This window comes from Rhinolophus hipposideros (assembly GCF_964194185.1).
Source record: "Rhinolophus hipposideros genome assembly, chromosome: 10".
Lineage (NCBI taxonomy): Eukaryota > Metazoa > Chordata > Mammalia > Chiroptera > Rhinolophidae > Rhinolophus > Rhinolophus hipposideros.
This window is the reverse complement of record NC_138056.1, coordinates 7,880,777-7,903,425: the sequence shown is the minus strand read 5'-3', so window position 1 is coordinate 7,903,425 and position 22,649 is coordinate 7,880,777. Positions and strand designations below refer to the sequence as shown.

Below are 22,649 nucleotides of genomic sequence, written 5' to 3'. Positions count from 1 at the left end.
GCTGCCGTGTGCAGAGCCCAAAGCCTGGCCCCTCACAGCCATCAGCCCAACCTGAAACGTTCCGGTACAGGTCAGTGGGCTCACTCCAGTTGCTGCCTGGCCCTTCGACGCTCCCACCCAGAAATGACAACATGGCTAGTGAGGCTGACGGTCTTGCTGTAATTGGGAGAAACTGGCTGCAGCGCATTTGGCAGATTGAGAGTCACCAGCAGCCAAAGTTGGGGATGTGCAGGCAGCCAAGGGGCTCAGGGCCCCCGCCTCACATGGTGAAGAGAGGAAGAAGAAAGAGGTCAAATTCTAACCCAGATGGGAAAGTTGGTCCCTGGGGCAGTTTCACTTCCTCTCCTCACTCTCAGGATGTGGGGCAGGGCATCATCTCCCCTTGCTGCCAAAGTTTCCTCTGGGAGAGGCTGGGGGGGTTTATAAAAATCTCCTCGTGGAGACAACTTCCCCCACTGGCGGCCCAGTTGGCCTCTGCTCCCTTCCAGCCACTTCACAGCAGAGTCCAAATCCAGAACCATGTGTGTTTCGTGGGCCTGAGTGTGGTGAGGGGAGGACAGGGTAGTCAGAGGCAAGGGGTGGGGAATCAGGGGCAGTGGCCATTCTTAGCAGTTCCAGGAAAACAGGGCCTTTCTTCCAAGCACCCTGCACAGGCTCAGTGGCAGCAATGGCCACCTGCCCTCCCAGGTGAGTTCCAAACCCCCATGGAGTGCCTCAGAGAGGAGAGGGTTCAGGCAAGGAAGACCACAAAGATGATGAAAAAGACAATAAGGATGAGGAAGATCTTGATCATGAGCCACCGGTTGGACGTAACCGACTGGAAGTATTTGAGGATCTCTGAATGGGCAGCTTCCACATCCAGCTGGGCTCCCAGCACGTTCTCATCGATCCTGGGGATGGGGCCGGGGAGAGAGGAAACAGAAGGTCACTAGATTAAAAAGAAAGCTATTGAAGTATATTTACTGACAGGAAAAGATGGTCACAATATGTGGAAGTAGAAAGTGTTTATACACAATATGATTCCATTTTTGTGCATATACAGAGGGTGCCAAAAAAATGCATACACGTTTTAAGAAAGGAAAAAACTATTATGTTAAAATGGTAATACAACAAATGATGCTAACATTCATTTGATTAACGCCTTTTTTTTGTTTTTAACTTTTATGTATTTAAGTGTGATTTTCCAGGACCCACCAGCTCCAAGTAGTTGTTTCAATCTAGTTGTGGAGGGCGCAGCTCAAAGTGGCCCATGTGGGGATCAAACTGGCAACCTTGTTAAGAGCACCGTGCTCTAACCAACTGAGCTATCTGGCCGCCCCTAACGCCATCTTTTGAACGAACGTCATACCACACATTGATACGGTAAATCAACTTTGAAAAGTAATACGTAGATAACATCTCTTAAAATGTGTACATTTTTTGGCACCCCCGGTATATCTGTGTATACAAAAAGCTCTGGAAGGGTAATACAAACAAGTCTTGGATCTGGTTTGAAAATCAGCTCCACAACTTATTAGATGATGACCCTAAGCCAGTTTTAACCTCAAATCTCATTTTCCTCACCTGAAAAGGAAGGAAAAGTGAGGAAAACACAAACCCTAGCTTTATCGTTGTTGTCAGTCTTACCTAAGTTAACAACTATCTAGTGCCCAACCCATACTAAAAGCCCCCAAAATGTTAGCTATTATAACGTTTTGCTCATCAGTATTTATTGACTTTTCTTTAATAAATATGTATTGCATTTGTAACAGAAAAAAAAGTTCACAGGCCATTATAGTCAGGAAATCCTGGTTCAGAGTGAGACAAGAAGAAAAAAAATTACACAAACAGGCAGTCAGGGGATAAGAGTCCTACATTATGAGAAACTGTCTCTCCAGGGTATAGAGAAGTCCTCAGAGGAAGGGCAATCTCTTAAGAGATTGTTGAGAAAAACATTTCCCAGCCAACCTGCATGTGCAATGCTAAAAACCAAATACAAACCCTGGTCCTTGCAAAGTGAGTCCCTGGGAGTAGAGACCTTTCCAACCTGTGAGGATAGAAAAGTTGATGGAGCCTTGCAATCTAGGTGGAATATGAGAGGAAAGGCTGGGCCAGTGTTTGCAAGCCCGAGGTCCTGGGAAGGTGGTCATGAAAACTGCCAGCTAATCTCTGTCCAAATATAGAAGCCCAGATTATATGTGATTCCCTAGTATGTCAGAGAGGCTAACTTAAGTACCAGGTTTCCTAGTTTGGGGCTATAATTACATTTCTCAGTGTGGGTGCATTTGTCACGTCATACCCAATAAAGCTCACATTGGCTCCACTGAACAAAAACGGAAAAACAATAAATGCAATCTGACACACAAAAGATTTTAAATGGGAGTCCACGAATGAAACTAATAGAAGGGAACACTGGTGGTGAAAAAAAAAAATTAGTAATCAGTGGGACACTGAGAAGTAGCAAGGGAGTTAGAAAATGGAAATGAATAGGGCTGAAAATAATGGCTTGGGAAAGAGAGGGCTGAAGAAAACTAAAAAGGAAAAAGTTTACATGGGGAACAGGACAAAAGAATGTCTTATGGAGAGAAAGAAAAACCAGAGGGAAAGAATCAAGCATCAAGAAGCTGGAGTCTTGCTGAACAGAAAGGATAAATGATGAAACTGATGTGAGAGGCCTGGAAAACCAGAAGACTAGAAGGTGAGTATAAGTTGGGAACAATAACAACAAAAAAATGGAGGTTGAACCAAAGACAGTGAGCCCAAGAACTGGAAAGATTATGTGACTGTGATTAAGAGATCTGAGATTTTAATTTTTGAGTTTCAGTTTCCCCCAAACTTCACGATGCTTGCGAGTAAATGGATTATATTCAAGAGGATACAGAAACTGCCTTCAAGTAGCTCCAGATGTAGTAATCAAGAATAATGATGGTAATGGATTGTAATACATTGAATATTACTATTATTCCACAGTAATTTTAAAGAAAGCTCATTCTTTCCGGAACAATGGAAGCTAATAAATGTAGAAGGACTGAGAGAATCAAAAAATTACCGTTTTACCATCACTCAATCTCACAAATGAGTCAGGCTAGGATCACCGTGGGGCTGAGGCCCTGGACATTCCCACAGGACTCAAAGTATCACTCCACAGATGACTTAACCTAATGGTCATCACCTTAAACAAGTGACCAAACTTGTCATAACCAAAAAAGAAATAACCTCATCAAGTGCTAACTGAAACAATCACCTACGTAGCCAGCCAAAAATGTTAACCTAAATCTAATCACAACGAAACCCTGGACAAATGCGATGCAAAACTTTCTACAAGAGGCACTGGCCTCTTCCAAAAGAGGAGCCCATGTCACGAAAAACAAAACAAAGGCAGACTAGAGACATAACAATCAAATGCAATGTGTAAATGTTACCCAGGTCTTCAACTGAAAGAAAAAAGCTAAAAGCATTTTTTTAGAACAGCTGGGGGAATTTGAACATGGACAACATACTGAATAGTGTTGGACAGTTGCTACTTTTCTCAGGTATGATAATGGTATTGTGACTGTTCAGGATAATACCTGTTCTTGGAGGATGCAAGCTTTTAGTATTTGGGGACAAAATGTCATGATGCTTGCACTTACTTTGAAATGATTCAGGAAAAAAAAAAAAGAAAGAACAAGAGGAAGCAAAGGTGATAAAATGTGAACAGCTGGTGAATCCGAGTGAATGGAATACAGACGTTCCTTGTGTTATCCTCCCAACTTTTCTGTAATTTGAAATTTTTAAATTTACAAAATGGGGGCGGGGGGATGTTCGGAATGATTGAGTAACATTAGATCAGCAGTTTGCATACCTCAGAAAAAATAAGAATCACCTGTTGAGCGTCTCAAAAATGCAAATTCTTAGGTCTCAGCTCCAGAGATTCTAGGGTGGGACCCAGGAATCTACATACTAAGGACATTTGGACCCAATCAGTGGTTTTTAACCCAGATCCACTGGCATCCAGGAAGCAAACATAAGAATGTCTATATCTATTTATATCACTAGTCATTACTTTCTAGCCACACTGGCCTTCTTGATTCTTGAATACAGCAAGTGTCCCATCGTAGGGCCTTTGCACTAGCTGTCCACACTGCCTAGAATATCCTCTCTCTCCTTTACATGGTGGGATCCCTCTTGTCATTCAGGTCTCTGCCTCGACATCATGTCTTCCTGAGAACAGCCCTCCCTGCCACCCAACCTGATATTCCTCATCAGTCATCACTCTCTAACACATCATCCGACTTTTAACTCTCTGGACAGCCTTCTCCTTGCCGGACAATTTCTTGTCAGTTCTTAGCAGCTGTCCTCACACACCCTACTCAATTACATACACACACTGCAAAGCTCCATGAAGTGGACACATTGCTGTCCTACTCATCGCTGTATCCCCAGCACCTGGAACAGTGCCTGACACAGGACGGGTACTCAGTAGACACTTGTTGAATGGATGGAGGCAGGTGAACTGATCCCTGTGGGTGGGCAGGAGTCACTCGATTCTTCCAAAGGGCTGTCCCCTGGGGACCTTCAGGATGCCAACCCACAGGGAGGGGAAGATTCTCTCTTTGGAGTGGAAGAGAGAAAGAGTCTCACCTCTGAATGGCTTCTTCCTGTTCCTTAACCATGTGTGCCAACTGCTGAAAGATGGAGCCCAGCTCAACAATTGTGGACTCAATGTTCTGCATGGTGTCTGCCCGGCTCTGGATGTAGGAATCCTTCGGAGGAGAGAGCGCGCATGAGCACTGGGAGCTTCTTCAGGGTAGGGCCTGCCTCTTTAGGACCCTCCTGGTTTGCCAGTTCACCCATGGCACATTCCAAACATTGACATGTAGCCCACAGGATAGAGGGTCAACTCCTCCCAGCTCAGAGCCTGGGTACCTGCTCATCAATGAGCTGTAGCTGCTGGCTGGTCCGAGAGTCCATCATGTCGATGGTCACATCCCCAGAGGCACGGGACTCCGCCCCCAAAACCACAGCACCTCCCCCTGGACAAAGGAAGAAAACATGGCACTTTTTATTGATTAAAAGCTGTTTCAAAGACCACATGCTCTAGATTTCAATCCCAGCTCTGGCACTTACTAGCCTTGTGACCCTGGACAAGTCATTTAAGCTCTCTGAGCCTCAGTTTCCTCACCTGTAAAATGGGGGATAATAGTTGTTTTCTCAAAGGGCAGTTGTGAAAATTAAATGAGAATGTGACTACAGTAAGTGCACGAAAAATATTAGAAACTGTCATTCGTCTGAACATGATTGAATTCACCCCCAACAATGAGAATGTGGGAGACTAAGGGTGGATCATGAATGCCAGCAATCACGTTTGACCTCTGAGAGATAAAGCCTAGCAACTTCCTTGCCTCTTCATTCTCCTACCGAACCCCCACCCTTAGAGGATGCCATCACAACCAGAGTAACTAGGCCTCACCCCTCAGGACTCCTCACATTGCCTGACTTACCCAGGTGGGTGGGGGCAAGGGGCAGGGCTGACACGGGTGCCCGGGAGAACTGCTCCCGCCGGCTCCTCTGCTGCTTCAGGTTCTAGGAATGGGGAAGAAATGCAAAGGTCCTGAGGCCACTGGAAAGCAGGTATGTTAAAGAGACCCCTCCTGTCAGCCCATGACCCTGTTGCCCTTGCCTTCCACTTGTCCCTTTCCCGCATCCCCCCCGGGCTCTTACTCCCAGATTCCTATCCCTCCTGCACAGGTTCTTCTCACCTCTGTCCTCACTTCTAAAACTGATTTGAAGTCATTGGACATGGAGGCCAGTTTCGACTAGAAGAAAGAGAGAGAGGGTCAGCCAGACGAAGACAACACCTTCCTCCCTTTTGTCTCCCCCTCTCCCACCCCAGATCCCACCTGCAAGGAGACCACGATGGTGTTGGAATGGGTTTGCAGGTGCCGGCCACTCTGGCTGCCCTTGGCCCTCACGAAATCCTGAAGCTGGGCGATTTGTTTGTTGAGGCTATTGATATCCTGGTGAAAGAGCCAATAGAAAAACAGTATCATCCAAGGAGTCCTCAGCTAGCAGCTTCTCTCCCACCTGGACATCTCTGGTGGGAGAGCAGAATGGGAGTTACCAGCAGTTACTATCAGACCAAAAGGGCCTGCAAACTCTAGATCTTGCTCTGGTTCAGTCCCTGCAGAGTAGAGCCAGAAAGAGGCAAAACACGGTCTCATCCATTTATAAATGACTTGTTTACTCCCTCTACCCAACGGCCCGACTCCACCTCGTGAGGCTGTTGTCATGCAGCAGCCTAGCCGACTGTCCCCTTGTGTTTTTCCTTAAAGAAAGAAGAGTCTGTGAGACTGTGCCTTTTTGGGACGTTGTTTTATGATGATGTTTACACCTCATGTCTCTGTCTGGTCCCCAAAAGATGGTTTGCAGCCAAGGACGGATAAGATTTCTCAAGTGAAGAACAACCTAAGACAGGCGGAACCGTGTGGGGACCCCCAATGAGCTGTCTTAGAAGATCTAGGAAGGAACATTGCCTCCCCTTCCCCCTGCTTGGGAAAAGTCACTGCTGCCTCTGGCTTTCCTCCCTCACCTGATTGTGAGAGAGGTCATAAGAGCGATAAAGATCAGCTCTCTCTGCTTAGCTCAACAGAACAGTTTCAACATGAGAGACTTGTCCCCAGGAAGGTACACACCTTAGTTAAGTCATCATAGGACTTTCTGCTCTGGCTGCTGGTGGACGGGAATAATTGGTTTGATTCACTTTTGTGATATGATGGATGAGTCTCACAGACCGTGTAAAAAACAAAGCTACTTCCTTGTATGTTTATCAATAAAAGCCACCAGTCGGTCCGATTCAGGGCTCCAGTCTCTTGTTAGGCTGTGAGACTGGAGCCCTGAATCGGACCGACTGGTGGCTTTCATTGATAAACATACAAGGAAGTAGCATTGTCCTCTGAGATTTAACTGCATAAAGTCTCTGTTTCTTTCTTTCTTAAATTTTAACCTAATGCTGCCCGTTCTTGCTCCCTCACTGCCCGTGTTGTGCTGGACGAGACATAAGGCCAAGTTCACAGTCACAGAACCACTTAAAAGGCCAAAATCTTGAACCCGGAGCGTGCTGACTAACAAAGCACCTTCAGTGTAGTATTCGGGAGAAGGGAAGAGTCAAAGGCACTGTGGTTTTCCAGAAGCATCAGCAAAGTAATTTTATATACAAAATCCCTTTTAAAAATCATCACTGCAAAAGTAAAATCTGTGACTTGTCCAAGGTCACACACAATGAGTAGCACAGCCAGGCTTTCTACACCAGACCAATGCCTCATCCACTGCCCAACACAGCCTGCCAAGGGCCTCCTGAGACGAGAGAAGAAGGAGGACACCAGGGGATGGCAGAGAAAGCCTGGCCCAGGGCAGCCAGCCAGGGAGGAATCAGACAAATAGAAGGGGGAGAGGAAAGAGGTCTAGAATAGTGAGTTCAAGAAACAGGCTAGGGCCAGCCCAGTGGCTCAGACGGTTAGAGCTCCATGCTCCTAACTCCAAAGGCTGCTGGTTCAATTCCTACATGGTCCAGTGGGCTCTCAAACACAAGGTTGCCAGTTCAATTCCTCGAGTCCCGCAAAGGATGGTGGGCAGCGCCCCCTGCAACTAAAATTGAACAGGACACCTTGAGATGAGCTGCCGCTGAGCTCCCAGATGGCTCAGTTGGTTGGAATGCGTCCTCTTAACCACAGGGTTGCCAGTTCGACTCCCACAAGGGATGGTGGGCTGCGCCCCCTGCAACTAGAAAACGGCAATTGGACCTGGAGCTGAGCTGCGCCCTCCACAACTAAGATTGAAAGGACAACAACTTGAAGCTGAACGGCACCCTCCACAACTAATACTGAAAGGACAACAACTTGACTTGGAAAAAAGGCCTGGAAGCACACACTGTTCCCCAATAAAAGTCGTGTTCCCCTTCCCCAATAAAATCTTTAAAAAAGAAAACAGGCTAGATGAAAAACTAGATAACGTCCAATAACCCACCCCTCCCACCATTAGTATACCCTTAATTAGTATCCCAGCCCCAACCATTCTCTTGAGAGCCCAGGACAATTTCCACTGCTGACTGGTCTATCTCTTTGGAAAATTAATGCAGCCTCCGCATAGCCAAAACTGCATTCCAGGCTTTTTCCCCCGTATGATCTCCCCTCAGGGTTCTAGCTTAGAAAATGGCACCACTTCCCACTTTGGTGCCCCAGGTAGAAGCTTCTAAGTCACATACTCACACACTCCCTAACCCACGTTAAGACCACAACACAACCGCGTTCTATGGAGTGCTTACCACGGAATCAGCCCCGTGTGAACACAATAGCAGCCTCGTGTTTGTTCAATGTGCACCACGCAACATTCTAAGCAGCTTACAGCTTTCTCTTTGTCTTAAACTTAACATACTAGAAAACAAATCTTACTTTCCACCCCCACATCGCCCAAAGCTATTCCCCCTTCTTCCTTCCTTTTCATTTTGGTGAATGGCACCACCATTTACCAGCTGCTCAGACCAAAAACTTAAGAGCCATCGTCAATTCCTCCCTTTCCCCTTATCCACATGGAACGTAGCAGGAACCCACCAAGAACCCAGCTGATTCCAACACATCCTCTCAATCTGTCCACTCATCTCCTTCTCTGCTGAACCCATCCTACTCCAAAACGTCTTTTCTCTCTAAAAAATCTCCAAGAGCCTCCTAAATGACCTTCCCTTAGAACTTACTCCCCTACAATCCACTTTCTACACAGCAAGCAGAGGGATCTTTTAAGAAAAATGGGGCACACCATCCGTCTGCTTGAAAGCTTCGCAGAGCTTCCCACTAAATTTAGAATCCAACCCAAATTCCTCACCTGGCTTACACAAGCTCTGTATGATCTGGCTCCACCCATTTATCTAACTTATCTCCTACCTATCTCTTTCTCTCTCTATGCTGCAATCACACTGGCCTCTTTCATGTTGATCAAATGCATCAAGGTCACCCACACTTCAGGACCTTTCCCTCTGTTATTCCCACTTTCTGGAAAGTGCTCCCTCCAGATCTCTGGATGACTGGCTTTTTCCTGACCATTCAGGTCTCAATGTCACTTCTTCAGCCAGGCCATCTTACATCAACTCATCTAAAGTAGGCCCTACCCTGAGTAACTCACTTACCTTATTTTTTTATTAAAGGATTTACCACTATCTGAAACTGTCTTTTCTGTTTACTTGTATAGTGTCTAGTTCACCCATTCAGAAAGGAAGTTCCCAAAGGCAGGGACCACCCATCTGTCCAGGCAGTCAAAGGCACTAATTAATGTCAGTGATGGGAAAATAAAGGAATTCTCACAACAACCCTATGAGGTATGTAGTGTTCTTATCCCCTTTTTATGTATAAGGGAACTGAAGATCAGAGTAAATAGCTTACCCAAGGTCACACCATAAGGGATTCGAACTCAAGTCTGTCTGAATCCAGTCGTGGTTCTTGAATGCCTTGCAGTAACACCCCAATAGTTAGGGAAACCCTCTCTTTTCTACACAGCACAGCATCTTGAATGTGTCTGCCCTTTGGCTCTGCCATAACCATCTTCGTCCTGGACAACTGCAGCAGGTTCCTTCCTAGCCTCTCTGCCCATCTATGCTCCAGGGTTTTTTTTCCCCCTCCATTCATCATCATTCAACTTCACATTTTATTCTTATCACATTTTGCTGGGAAAGGAAGGAATCACAACTGTACACAACTGTGCTATACTGATGTCTTTTAGACAGAATTGGGATCCAAGCTCTAATTGTTGTTGTAGCCCACGGCATTCAGTGTGATTCTACAATGACCTTCACTACCAGCCACCAATCTACCTTTACAACCTCTTCTCCTGCCAATCACTCATTCAGTCAACAAATATTGAGTACCTACTATATGCCAGACACTGTTTTTTGGGGGATACATCTATGATCAAGCAGAAAGAAAAAAAATCTCTGCTCTTCTGGCACTTATTTTTTTTTTTTTTTTGAGAGGGATGAGGTAGGTGGGAGGAAAGAGAGACAAACAAACATAATAATAAGTAAATTAATTATAGAAAATGTTAGAATATATTGTTATTAAAGACAAATAAACAAACAAAAACACAGCAAGGTAAGAAAGATCAGAGTTTTGGTGCTGGATTATTAAACAGCATGTTTAAGGTAGGCCTCCCTGAACAGATAACACCTGAGCAAAAACTTGAACTTTCCCTTGTATACTCCATGCCTCTGCATACACTGTTTCCACTGTCTGGAATGTTCTTCCACGGCCTCCACATAAACCTTGAAACCAGCTCAGATTTGACTTCCTCTATGAAATATTCCCCAGTGTCCCTAGACTATCTCATTTATCTTTTTGTATGATCTTTTCTGCACACTTTCTTCCTATTCACTGTAAGTCTGAGTTTATGGGGCTGGTTATCTCTTCTAGACAATAAGCCCCTGAAGGCAGAAATCTTGCCTCATGTTTGTAAGGCAAGTGCTCAGCACAGCGCTTTGTATACAGCAGATGATCAGTAAGTTTCTACTGACTCAATGGATGAGCAGGATGTTTGGGCTGGCTCTAGAAACTTGCTCTGGGTCTCCATGGCAATGGAAAATGATGGGCGTGACCCGACAGGAATGCTGGGCTCTCTTGACAGCTAGTAGCTCACCTGTTTAATGATATACGTTAGCTCCTCAATTTCCACTGCTTTATCATCAAAGAGGGACTTGCGCTTTGCCACTGCAGAGACAAACAAGAAGGCAAGAAAGGTGAGGTCAAAGACAAGGCTCAGGGAGTCAATTCCTCGGCCCTCTTTGGTTCACTGCCCCATCTCTGAAACACCCCAAGAACACTCACAGATTGTCAGCTTCTCCAGCTTGGCAAATGTGTTGCTGAGGTCTTTCCCAATGCGCCTGTAAAGACGCAAGAGTGAGAACACTGTGGGAAAGGGCCTATTCCCACACTAGCTCCAGCACAATCAATCCTGCCCTCACTGCCAGGCCACCAAAGGCAAGCCCACTTCTCCTCCGACACTGTATCAGCACACCACATAACTTCTCCCAACTCACTTGGCCATGAGTGTGAATTCACTGCGCTGCCGGACAGCACGCAGAGCTGGTTTGTTTGTCTGTATTCCATTCTGAAAAGCAATGTCAACAGGTGAAACTTTAGTTCCTCCTCCCCATTTCCAGCTTTCACTGTTTTCAGGTGTCCACTAAACTCTCTGTCTAGTACCAGTGGTACCCTCCACCAGACGGTCTAATTTTATCAGTAGCAGTAGTTTAGAGTCCATATTTGAAGACAGGGAGACCTGGGTTCAAATCTTGACTCCATCACTTACTAACTGGAGGATTGGGGGCAAGTTACTGAAACCATTCTGAATCTGTTTCCTCTTCTATAAAACGAAGACAACCCACACACCTCATATTGTTGTTGCTAAGATTAAACGAGAAGACGGTTGCAAAGTATTTTAGCCACATAGCTGGTACATTGAGAACACCAGATAAACAGTAGCTACTATCACCACTCTACCGCTGTATCCCAATCAGGGAATTGAAGAGGGCAGCTGGAAAGCTCAGACAGAAGAACAGTTGCTAACAAGAGCTGAGCAGTAAAAATATTTCATAAAATTACAGTCACTCAGATCCCACTTAGGTTCATCAAGTCCGGATTGAGACAAGGGAAAGCAATTTTTTTTTTTTACAAAAGCACTTCAAAGTGAGTTTGATAAAAATTATTTACCTAGAAAACTCCCTTCGTTTTACATACATAAAACCTGAGGTCCAACTAACTTCCCCGTGGTCCCAGAGCAAACAGTGGTCGAACTACACCATAACTAGAACTCAAAGTGCTTGTCTCCGGGCTAAAGGCTCTATTGAGAACCTGCTCTTTATGCAAACCAAATATACTGCAGCCACCTCTCATCCTGAGATATTCCTTCCAGAACAGCAACCCTACCTTCCAGGGGATTCCTCACACACACAAAGTCTCGATGCTTGCCTCTAGAGAGGTGGCCCACCTCTTAGTAGATTCTACTGCCCCCCCTCCAAGCCTGCAAGCCTGATCGGTTCTCCCGAGAGTTTCCCACAAAAATGACTCCAATCAAAAAAAAAAAAAATTACATCACTCAACAGGGCTGGAGCACAGCCTCTCCCAAATTCGAGTAAAGCTCACTCCTGCCTTTCCCACTTCTGGTCCTTACCTGACGGCTCTGCAGGGACTTGCAGGCAGACAGGAACTCCTGGGTCCGATCCCGGCAGGACATGGTGTCGGGAGGGGGAGGGACCAGGGCCACTGGGGGGGGCAGAGGGGCGATGTCGCTGCTGCTACTGCCAGCAGTTGCAGGGGACAGGACCTGTGTCTTTGAGAGACCCAGGTAGACACCCTCATCCGTGTTCTTAGACCCGTAGCGTTTCCGCGGGATCATTGAGACGCATAACCTCGGACTGTTGTGGAGGGGAGAGTGTCATTCTCCAGGCAGTCTCCTTCCCCACAAATTCCCCCCAATCAGCAAATCCTTGGGTCCCCAAGCCACCCTCAGATCCTGGGGCCGGCCCCCAATGGGCAGGGCCCGCCGCTTCCTCTCCGGCCTAAGCCGCTCCCCTCCTCAGCCTCTTCTTCCACCTTGGCTCAGACAGCCAGAACGTGGGCCGGGGTCCCTGAAGCAGAGACAGGGCTAAAGGCAGGTCCCGTGGACCCGAGGCTCCAGCCCAGTCTGTGCAACTGCCGTAGGCCCTAACTGGGCCCTCTCGTATTCACGGGTTTCTTCGACTCCTCAGGGAGAAACGAAGACCGACCTCCGGAGGGGTACACACTTCGGTGGGCGGAGGGGGGAAATCTCTGGGTGTTTATTTGAAACAGGAAGTCCCACCTCCGCTCCAGTCCCGCCTCCTGGAGGACGGCAACTATTGATTAGGTAATGCCGACGTCTTTCTCAACAGGAGCTTTCCTGATTGGACCGCGAGGTACTCGCTCACCCGGAGCCGGGCCGGCAGGACTTGTCCGCTCGCCCCTAGTTCCCTTCCCCCCGCCCATCGCCACCCCCGGAAAGCGCTACCGGGGGCTGACACGGCCGCCAGACCCCTCTTAGAGCGAGTCCTACCTCCTCTCTACCGCCTGCCGCCGCCGCCGCTACCACAATCTCCCGGGTCGTCACCACCTCCTCCCCGGGCGCCGAAGCCGCGGAAACCCGACCAAAGACTAGAAGCCGCCACGTCACCCACACGTAACCCCACCCCCGGTGACGAGGGGGCGGTGCCACGCCTCTTTGAACTCGGCAACCCAAGGGACACGCCCCCCACCGAAACGCAATGGGAGGATCTCGCCCTCCCATTGGCTAGGCCTCTCCCCTGACTCCGCTCCCTAGGAACCAGAGCCTGAACCCAGGGGGCTGGGCCAGCCTCAGCAGAGGAGCCTTAAAGAGACCGCAGCCCGGGTGGTTCCCGTGCCTTGTTCGCCCAGAGCAGGCAGCCGAAGCATAAGCGCTCCAGCAAGTACACGTTAGAAACTTTATTCTCTGAAGACTGGGGTGAACTGAGAGCAGGGCTGGGGTCACCCCTTCTCCGGCTCCTCCAGGACCTCCTCCGGGTTGTTCTGTAACATACACTCATGCTTTTGATTCTGGATTGATTGCCTCCTGTTGGACGGCGTGGAGCCCCGACGGCTGAACATGGATAGCCGCCTCCACAGCACGGTGATCAACAGGCTTTTGTTAGACTTGGGATTCCGGTCGTCCGACGACTCCACATCAATCCCTTCGGTGTCTGCGGGAATGACGAGGCTGCTCAGCTCCGCTCTACCCTCCCCGTCCAACCTCCTGGGCCCTCCTCCCCCTCTCCAGCCCCCTGGGCCCCCTGGTGTGTCTCGTCCCACCTTCCTCTTCCACTTCCTCCGATTCGGCCTCCTTGGCTTGACCCTTGGAGGTTGGAAAGCCCTTGTCTTGGCAGCAGCCCATGGCCTGTGCAGCCCGGCACTCGGTACCACCCACTCCAGCCCACCTGGCTCTCACCAGGCTTTTGTGACGTCAGATATCCCATCGCCTCAGCTCAGAGAACAGCCACCCCTCTTTCATTTCTCCCATCACAAAAGGCTCAGAGTCATGGTGGGTGTCGAGCTGTTTATTTACAAAGTGAACACAGACTTCAGGGGCTGGTGGAGCCAGGCCGCTTCTTGTTTCTCTTTCTGGTTTGGAGAGCTCCTGGGGTCCGTTCCAAATCAGGGAGCTTCCGTTTGGCAGCAGCCTCCAAGGAGGCCCAAAGTTCATCTGCCTCTGTGTCTTCTAGGGGCACCTTGTTGGGATCTTGAGGCTCTTGGGGCTCATCCTGGTAAGTGGAGAAGAGCTTCAGTGTCAAGGACACAGTAATAGACCCACTGGGAAGGAGGCTCTAGCTGGGAAATAATCACTTTTATTTCCTGCTCTGGGAAACCATTCCCACCCATGTTCCTGTCACCCTTGGCAGTAACCCTGTCAGGACTGTAACTATTAACATTCCTCACAAAAATTAAATAACGTGACAGGTAGATGGATAGTCCCAGATCTCTGTTCCAGCTGCTTCCTTTTTTCTTCCCACAGGGAAATAAATCCTGACATCTATGTCCTTGGCTCCCACGTTCCCAGACACAACTGCTCACCTCCCAGTTATCCCTGCCTGACAGGAGAAGGCAGTTCAGTTGAGATTTGAGATAAACCTGCAAAAAATGAGGTGCCTTAAGGAGTCAAGCATGAAATAGAAACATGAATGGGGGCACATTTGGCAGCAGGCTCTCACCTTATGCTCCAGGCCCCGTGGATTCCGGATCCTGTGTACCCTCAAGATTCTGTCCAAACCACAGGAGGCTAGGAGGGGCTTTGAAGGGTGGCATTGCAACCCTCTGACACTGCCCGCTAGCCCCTTCAGACAGCCCAGTAGGCGCCCTGGAGAAGGGGTTAAGCATCAGTGCCAGCTGACCAGCCAACAACCATTAATTTTTACTATTCAAATCACTTTACATTTCAATATTTAATCCTTAACATAACGCTGAGATAAGAGTTACCATTAATATCTCCATTTCACAGGTGAAGGAACTAAGGCACAGCGAATTAAAGTAATTTGTGCAAGGTCGTACAGCTTTTGAAACCAGGATTTGAACTCAGATAACCTAATACCTGAATGAGGGCTCAACCGCTCTACTGTCGTGCCTTAGAGGGCATCCTACCCTTCCCCTCCCCCAAGGCTCCCCAGTCCACTACCTTGCCGAAGGTCAATTTCTGCCAGCTGCCCATGAGTGTTCCCCACAATCACTGAACTGAGAAGGAGATCAGAGGAAGGTGGGGTCAGCAGGAGCCTCCAAGAGTCCTTCCTGACCCCACTCTTTGCCCTCTAAACACTCACTTGCCCCCAGGAGTGAGAGTCATGGCTGTCAGTGGGTACTCTCCATAGGTGGCCTCTAGAACCGGCCGGCGCTGGGGGGAGGCTGGATCATAGACACGGACCTGGAGGAAGACTGAGGTATCACAGGGTACCCTCACTCCACATACCCCCCCTATGGCTTCCCCACATCTTCAACCCCTCCTTCATAGACTGCTTTGATGTTTATAACCCACTCTTAGAGAAACTTTCTCATTTGAAATGTATCCCTCTTCTGAGTGTTGGGGGGTTGGGGGAGAGCCGTTAGGAGGATAAATGGACAGGGATGAGGGAAGCAATGCTCCAGGTTGGGAGCTTAAGCCAGGAGGTAGGGATGTGGTGGTCTCTCACCTGATGGTACCCTGTACAGGTGACAAGCTTCTGTGACTCAGGGAGGAACTGTATGTCCTGGTCCCAGATGGGAACTCGCAGGTCAAGCCAGTCATTCCGTACCTGGTGGGGTGGGTAGATGGGGGGCAGGGTTGTGGGGTGCTCAGTGTGTCCCTTCCTTCGGCCCTCCATTACCCCTAAAGCCATGGTCTCTGACTCATAATGGCCTCAGCTTCCCTGGACCTCAGACCTAGCCCCTCCCCACCCATCACTCACGTTCTTGGCTCTGAACACAGGCTCCTCAGACCCCTGCAGGTCCCACACCTTCAAAGCATTCTCCTTCCCACCCGTGGCAACTACGTGGGGGTGCACTGGGTCTTGGCGCATCCTACACACCCCAGGGCCCACCCTCAGTTCCAGGAGCTGAAAAGAATGGGAGATGAGATGATAGATGAGAGTAAGTTCCAGAGTCCTTAATCCTCTTCCCTCAAAGCTTTCATTCAGCTCCCACCCTGGCCCCCTCCGTCCCCAAACACAGGGATCAGGGCAGGGGAGCCTCACTGGGTCGGAGGATGTCTCCTTGTCATTGTCACCCCAGACTCGAAGAATCCCAGAATCCACACATGTGATGAGGGTGCTGCAGAGGGAAGATAGACTTACTTTTAAAAAAAAAAAGTGAAAGTATCCTCTAGGCCCCCTTCGACCCACCCCCAAATTAACCAAACTCCTACAGGCCTGTTCCTAAGGAAGCCTCTAGGCAACTCTGGTCTGGACAGGGCTTGGCAGCTTCCAGCTTCCCGTTGTTTAATTTCCTCAACACAGTAAGGATTTACCAGTTTTATAAGTGAGGAAACAAGCTCTGAGCAATTAAAAGATTTGCCCACTGAGCTGTAAATGTCAGAACCAGAGCTGGAAATCAAGTCTGTGATACTCCAAAGGAGAGAATGCCTTTGTATTCCACAGCTCCATCTGGGGGGACCCGGTCCCACAGGTCTTTCTGACTCTTGAGTCAGACACCAGGGAGTCAGAATCAATAACTCTGAAAGGACTGAAATGGGACTGGTCTGGATTTAAGGTTCGGCCAAAGTCAGACACCAGCTTCTTTTGAGTTCCATGTTCTGGGTTCCAGACGCTAAATGTCGATCTGTCCCTCAAAGTACCCGTCCTACGAAGCCCAAGCAAGTCTCTCCCCAGGAGCTGTACAGCCCGAACCTATGCTCCTTCTCACATTTGCTCACCCTCCCACCTTGGTTCAGGGTCTGTATCGCTCCCCTGAATTATGGCAACAGTCTCCCAACTGCTTCCTCTCCAATTTATCCTCCACACTCCTACAGGCTCACAGCTCTGACCATAGTACTGTCCACTCAGAAACCAGTAACCCTCACCACCTACAAATGTACACATTTCTCAGCCTGGCATTTAAAGCCCTTTACAATGAATCCCAACCTACCCTGCCTATCTTGTATTAAAACGCTTCCTCAGCTTCAACCCCCAAATGCTATTAATCGCCCCTGAAAGGTACCCTGTACCCTGTAGCGAGACATCAATCCTTGGCCTCTGCCAAGGCACTATAGCCTCTTCCTAGAATGCCCTTACCCCTTTCTCCACCTGCCAAAATTCTACCAATCCTTCAAGGTTCACTTCAAACATCTCACCCACACAGAGCCTCCTAGACCTCGCCTGTCAGAATTATTACTACCAAACACACACAGCCTGTTCACAACCTCCTCTCTCCATCTTTGGAAGAAAGCTGGGCCAGTAACCTAACCCAAGACAGCACTTTCCTATCCTTTGCCTTGGGACCTTTGTCACCTTGTTGGTGGTTGTTAGCCCCATTTAAAAACATCCTCTTAACTATTAAATGACTTGCTCAGGGTCACTCAAAAGATTATGGAAACAAAAGAAATGCACACTCTATGAAAGTAGGTACTGTGTGTGTCTGGTTTACCTGCAGCCCTTGCATTTCGCCCAATGCCTGAAACTCAGTAGGTGTCCAATAAATGCTTGTTATAGGAATGAACGAAAGAAGGCAGGACACAGTCCGTCACCCAGCCCGGGCCCGTGTCATCTAAGGGCTGATCATTACTCGGCGTCCTGCGGGAGCCTCATCGCTCTCTGTTGAGGGGCTCAGCGAGGGACTCGGTCTTACCCGTCGACCTGGGCAAGGCCTCGGAACGTGCCCTCCCCTCCGGGGCAGTGCCTCTGGCCCTGAAATCCGCCCTCCTCGGTGCTGAAGTGCCTCACTGTCCGGTCGGCACAGCCCACCAGGATCTGCAGGAAGAGGAATGCAGAACGGTACGGAGAGCGAGGCGACCGTACCCCAGCTCCGTCCCAGCAAGCGGCCGCTCACCTGTGTCTCACCTCCAGCGCCCCAGCACAGGGTGCTCACCGCCTCCTCGCGTCGCGGTTGTCCCGCCGCCGTGAAATTCGCCGCCTGTTTGCGTTGAAGGTTCACCCCTAAGGGACGCGGGCGTCAGTCGCACCGGGGTCGCCAGCTGGAGACCTACCCACTTCCCGGCGCCCGCTCCTGCCACCCACCTTTCAGGATCCCAGTCTCCGTGCCGATCCACACGTGGTTCCAGCGAGCCCCCGCAGCCGCCATAACCAAGTCTGGCAGCCGACGGCAGCATTTCCGGCGCAGCGTCTGCGTCACCCGCGCGCGCGACGGTGGATCCGGACCAACGCTGCTGGTTCTGGGAGTTTAAAGAGCGTGAAGAGTAGAGATCTCTCGCCTGCTCCAGCTTGTTTTTCTTTACGATAACGATTTCTGGAGATAATTGTGGGGATCTGAAGACTTAACTGGACCATTTTACACTTGGACTGGAATGCATCCTGGGTGGACCGCGATGCCGGGTCGAGCCAGCCTTAGTACGTCTCCCTGCTGCAAAGCGTCATGTTTTGTTTTCTGTACGAGAGCCCACTTCGGAATCGATTTAAATCACTGTTGTGGCGCATGGCTTCAACCTAGAGTCTAAAAGACACAAAACGAAGAAAGACGGAGAAAATAAAACGGAGAATCTTTAAAACAGATATCTGTCTTGGAAAGGTGGAGGTAGGGGGGTCGTTTTTCTTTCTTCACATTGAGGTTTGGTGATGGTAAAAAGGAACACAAACCGAAAGCAAAAATCTGCAGGTAACAGAAACAAAAGCTGCAACTTTAAAATGTCATAATTAAAATGTCAACGGCCTCCTTCTTTGAGTGACTGTTTTCTGAGAAATTTTGTTCTTATGAAATCAGAGATTATCAGAAACTTTGCTGTTTGAAATGGTATCAGTAAGAATAAAGTATCCCACTCTTGCCTGGCAGACCTAAGTCCTCCACGGAGAAGCAGCTATGTTTTCAGAGCAGCTGCAGGCCTGGTAATAGAGTTCTGAGCACAACATTCCACATTTATTTTTGTATTACCAAGGAAAGAGCACCCTTCGGAGTCCAGGCCTGATGTTGATCTCTTTGCACACAGCCCTTTTTATTGAGCCTATCAGAACACAATTTAAACTACATTAAATCTGAACTCCCATCTTCCCTTAACATCCTGTAAGGTTTTTTTATGACATCCAACCATTCCTCTGTTGTGCCGGCCTTTCCTCATTGTATGTAATACAAGTCGGGGACACCTAACGGCCTGCCGCTTAATATGAAGCCAAACTGAAACCTTAAGAAAAAGATAAGGCCTCTCCCGTACACAGAATAAAAATATTTAAAAAAGAGTAAACCGTTTCTAATAAATGAGGAAACGAAGGTGCTATTCCAGTTCAGATAAAAAATATGTATATCGGAGTCAACTTTCCAGCTTTTAAGAATGCATCAGAAGAGCTGAAAAGCAAAATATTGTATCTGGCTGGGAAACAGCAACTTATTGCTTTTCTCCAAACCCCCCCAAGCACACACCCACACGAAACCACTTTGCAACATACAGTCCTGTACTCAAAACAACAAGAAAAGGAAGTTAACATAACTTACGACTCTAAAAACTCGTGTAAATTGCGCTAGAGAGCATTTTCTTATTTTCAGACCGCGGTAAGTTCCCCTCGGGAGGGGTGCACCGTTCCTGGAAGTACTGCAATACCAGGTCGATGCGTGGAGTGGACGGAGCAAGCTCCTATTCCATCTCCTAATTCCAAAAATCCATTTAATATATTGTCCTCGGATAGAGGACGTATCAGATATTAAACTGATAAGAACAGATACTACACTTGATCTTAGCCAAAAGGCCGAGAAGCGATACCTTCGTTTCTCACCTCCCAGCCTACCTTATCCTTCCTGTAGCTTTTACGATTGTGGTGACTTTAACGGCATAACTATTAGTTTTTTTCAACACACAGCCTTTCTTAAACTTGAATTCTTATTATTTTAGTTCATAATTATATATAACTTTTTTGAAACAGAACTTAAACAGGGTCCTTTACCGCTCCGTCTGTCAGCTCGCTGTTCGGTGTGTTTTGCATGAACCCGCCCCTCTGCTTTTATACATTCTTGGGATTGGTCCACATACAAGTCAATGCCCACATTTCAATGCCCGCTTGATTTCTTTCTCCCAGACTGTGGCATTAGTCTCTGAAGGCTTTTAGGCACGCCGGGGGGCGACCGGGTGGTGGTCTCCGTTAGTCAGTTGAGGGTGGGGCGGTTGGCGGCGCCGGGCTCCGGGACATATACCGTGTTTCCCCGAGTATAAGACCTAGCCGAACAATCAGTTCTAACGTGTCTTTTGGAGCAAAAATTAATATAAGACCCGGTCTTATAAGACCGGGTTAATATAATATAATATAACAAATATAATATAATACCCGGTCTTATATTAATTTTTTCTCCAAAAGATGCATTAGAGCAGATCGACCGGCTAGGTCTTATTTTCCGGGAAACGCGGCATTTGGAGAGTCCGCGGTTCCAGAGCACAGGTTTTGGAGTCCAAATTGCTACATTGGGATCCCTGCTAGCCAGCTCCTGACTTGATGACTTGAGGCATGTTGCGTAGGCTCCTGCCCCTTGTTAAATGGGGCGGTTGTTAGAGCAGGACACTCAGTGAAGGTTGGCCTTTAGGATTCCGTTCCCCTCGCATCCCGAGGCTCCTGGTTCCCTTTTGTGCCTCCTCCCAGACTTGTCACATCCACCTCCAACTTGCTTCTACCTTGACGTTTGTACCATCCATCATCCACCGTGGACCCTTCACAGAGGGGAAAAGATGCCCTGAGAAAGACGTTTCTTCGGAGGTTCCTGATTTCTCAACTCGCCGTCCAGCGGTGGGAAAGAGAGGGTGAAGCCCAGTGTAGGGAAAATTTAAATGAGCAGTTCATTTACCGGCTCAAAGCAAAGCCTGGCTGTATGGAAGGGATATCAGGCCCTGGCTGTAAAGGGACTTGAGGTCCTGTTTCCCTGGAAACTATATTAACATGAATGTGGAACATTCTGTTGGAAACCTCCTTAACTGAAGCTCTATAGCTGGCTGAAGGCCTTGTCTCTGTGTCAAAGTTAGATCCTAAGGCAAGAGTAGGTCGCTCCATTCTCACTGATATGCTTTCAACTAGCAAAGTTTCTGATAATCTGTGACATAAGAGAACAAGGTCAAGGTTCTCAGCACTGTGTCCCTGATGTTAATAAACAGAAGCAGTTTCTACAGTTTCCCATAAGTAAACCAGAGCCTCCAGGGAAGAGCTGAATTGGGGGATGTGGTTACCAGAATAATGCCCCCCACAAAGACACCCATATCCTAATTCTCAGAGCCTCTGAATATGGTACCTGACATGCATGACAAAAGGTACTTTGCAGATATGATTAAATTAAGGATTTTGAGAAGAAGAGATTATCCTGGATTTGGTGGGCCCCTCTGGTGTCATTGCAAAGGTCCTTATACGGGACAGAAGGAGGCAGCAGACTTGGTGTCAGAATGATGCAGCAAGAGAATTTGATGAGCCTTTGCTGGCTTTGAAGATGGAAGGGGGTCACGTAGGGTGACCTCTGGAAGCTGGAAAAGGCAAGTAAATGATTCTCCCTTAGAGCCTCCAGAAAGGAAGGCAGCCCTGCCGCCACAGCTTGATTTTAGCCCGTTGAGACTCATTTTGGACTTCTGACCTCCAGAAGCGTAAGATCAATTTGTTTTGTTTAAGCCACCGAGTTTGTGATTTGTTATAACAGCAATACAAAACTAATCCAAGCGCAAAAGCAAAATTCAGTTTCTTTCAATCCCAACCTTCTTCAAATTCTGCAAGACCCAACCTAGTGCAAGCCACAGCCCCCTGGCTTGGCTTCAGTCCTGCCCAGGCTACAGCCAAGCACCCCATCTCTTGGTAGGTCTGTGCAGTCAGCAGTTGACTGTTCCTGCTTTGAAGCAAAGGCAAGTGGGGAGTGGCTCCTTCATTCTTGTTCTACTGTTACCTCTGCCTCTTCCTGCGTGGGTGCGGGAGGCTGATGTGAGGGCTCCACAGGAACTTGGAAATGCATTTGTTTATGCTTATTGAGCAGTTATCTATGGCCATAAAAAAAATGAGACATGGACCTTGACTTCATGACCTTTATAGTCTACTGGGGAAAACTGGCAGAAGGCTCCTGTGATCCTCCAGGTGGGAGACAAAGGTGGCTGTGGTAGCAGAGATGGAGAAAAGTGGAAGAGTTCATAGAAACACTGGCTTTGGTGACAGGCAAAGGGAGGCCAAGGCAAGAATGTTCTTTCCATGGGTACATTTAATTTTTGTAATTGAATTTTAATGAAATTCATCTAAATCGACAAGTAGTATTCAAAGGTTTATAGCAACTATCCCCATTTTACACTCCTCTGTTAACTCTTTAAAGTTTTTATTTTTAATGGTACTTTCCTCCATATTTATAAATCGATTGAACAATTTTTGACTTCCTATTTTTTTGTGTGTTCTTGAGGACGATGCTATAAACTTAAAAACCAACACAATATAAAATACGTCGAAGAAATGGCTGGTCAACTTGAAGAGGTTTGTAATTTTTGTTGCTTCCCCCAAC

The 22,649-nt window shown here is 48.0% G+C and overlaps 3 protein-coding genes across 7 annotated transcripts; all 3 read right to left on the bottom strand.

Annotated features, from left to right (window-relative positions):
* Positions 1-139: 139 nt before the first annotated feature.
* STX5 (syntaxin 5) lies at positions 140-13,241 on the bottom strand. Of its 3 annotated transcripts, none has more exons than XM_081064939.1 (11): positions 13,069-13,241; positions 12,169-12,412; positions 11,036-11,106; positions 10,824-10,879; positions 10,636-10,706; positions 5,862-5,978; positions 5,721-5,777; positions 5,463-5,544; positions 4,888-4,994; positions 4,603-4,724; positions 140-890 (listed from the first exon to the last, which is right to left on the bottom strand). In XM_081064939.1, the coding sequence occupies exons 2-11, from the start codon at positions 12,391-12,393 to the stop codon at positions 731-733; spliced, it is 1,068 nt and encodes a 355-aa protein (XP_080921065.1). In that variant the 5' UTR covers positions 12,394-12,412; positions 13,069-13,241; the 3' UTR covers positions 140-730. The 3 variants fall into 3 exon arrangements, with proteins under 3 accessions (XP_080921065.1, XP_080921067.1, XP_080921066.1); XM_081064941.1 differs by having other exon boundaries at positions 12,169-12,260; positions 13,069-13,205; XM_081064940.1 differs by having other exon boundaries at positions 12,169-12,327; positions 13,069-13,202.
* A 276-nt stretch (positions 13,242-13,517) lies between these two features.
* On the bottom strand, positions 13,518-13,920 carry TEX54 (testis expressed 54; the record flags this gene model as incomplete). The annotated part of the gene is made up of 2 exons (XM_081063760.1): positions 13,518-13,729; positions 13,839-13,920. 2 exons carry the CDS (start codon positions 13,918-13,920, stop codon positions 13,518-13,520), a joined length of 294 nt encoding a protein of 97 aa, XP_080919886.1.
* A 148-nt stretch (positions 13,921-14,068) lies between these two features.
* On the bottom strand, positions 14,069-19,906 carry WDR74 (WD repeat domain 74). Of its 3 annotated transcripts, XM_081063097.1 has the most exons (12): positions 19,644-19,906; positions 18,221-18,653; positions 18,033-18,139; positions 17,832-17,953; positions 16,244-16,319; positions 15,959-16,105; positions 15,704-15,805; positions 15,338-15,438; positions 15,196-15,251; positions 14,735-14,880; positions 14,598-14,654; positions 14,069-14,287 (listed from the first exon to the last, which is right to left on the bottom strand). In XM_081063097.1, exons 2-12 carry the CDS (start codon positions 18,282-18,284, stop codon positions 14,108-14,110), a joined length of 1,158 nt encoding a protein of 385 aa, XP_080919223.1. In that variant the 5' UTR covers positions 18,285-18,653; positions 19,644-19,906; the 3' UTR covers positions 14,069-14,107. The 3 variants fall into 3 exon arrangements, with proteins under 3 accessions (XP_080919223.1, XP_080919225.1, XP_080919224.1); XM_081063099.1 differs by lacking the exon at positions 19,644-19,906 and having other exon boundaries at positions 18,044-18,139; positions 18,221-18,304; XM_081063098.1 differs by lacking the exons at positions 15,704-15,805; positions 19,644-19,906 and having other exon boundaries at positions 18,221-18,395.
* Positions 19,907-22,649: the final 2,743 nt, after the last annotated feature.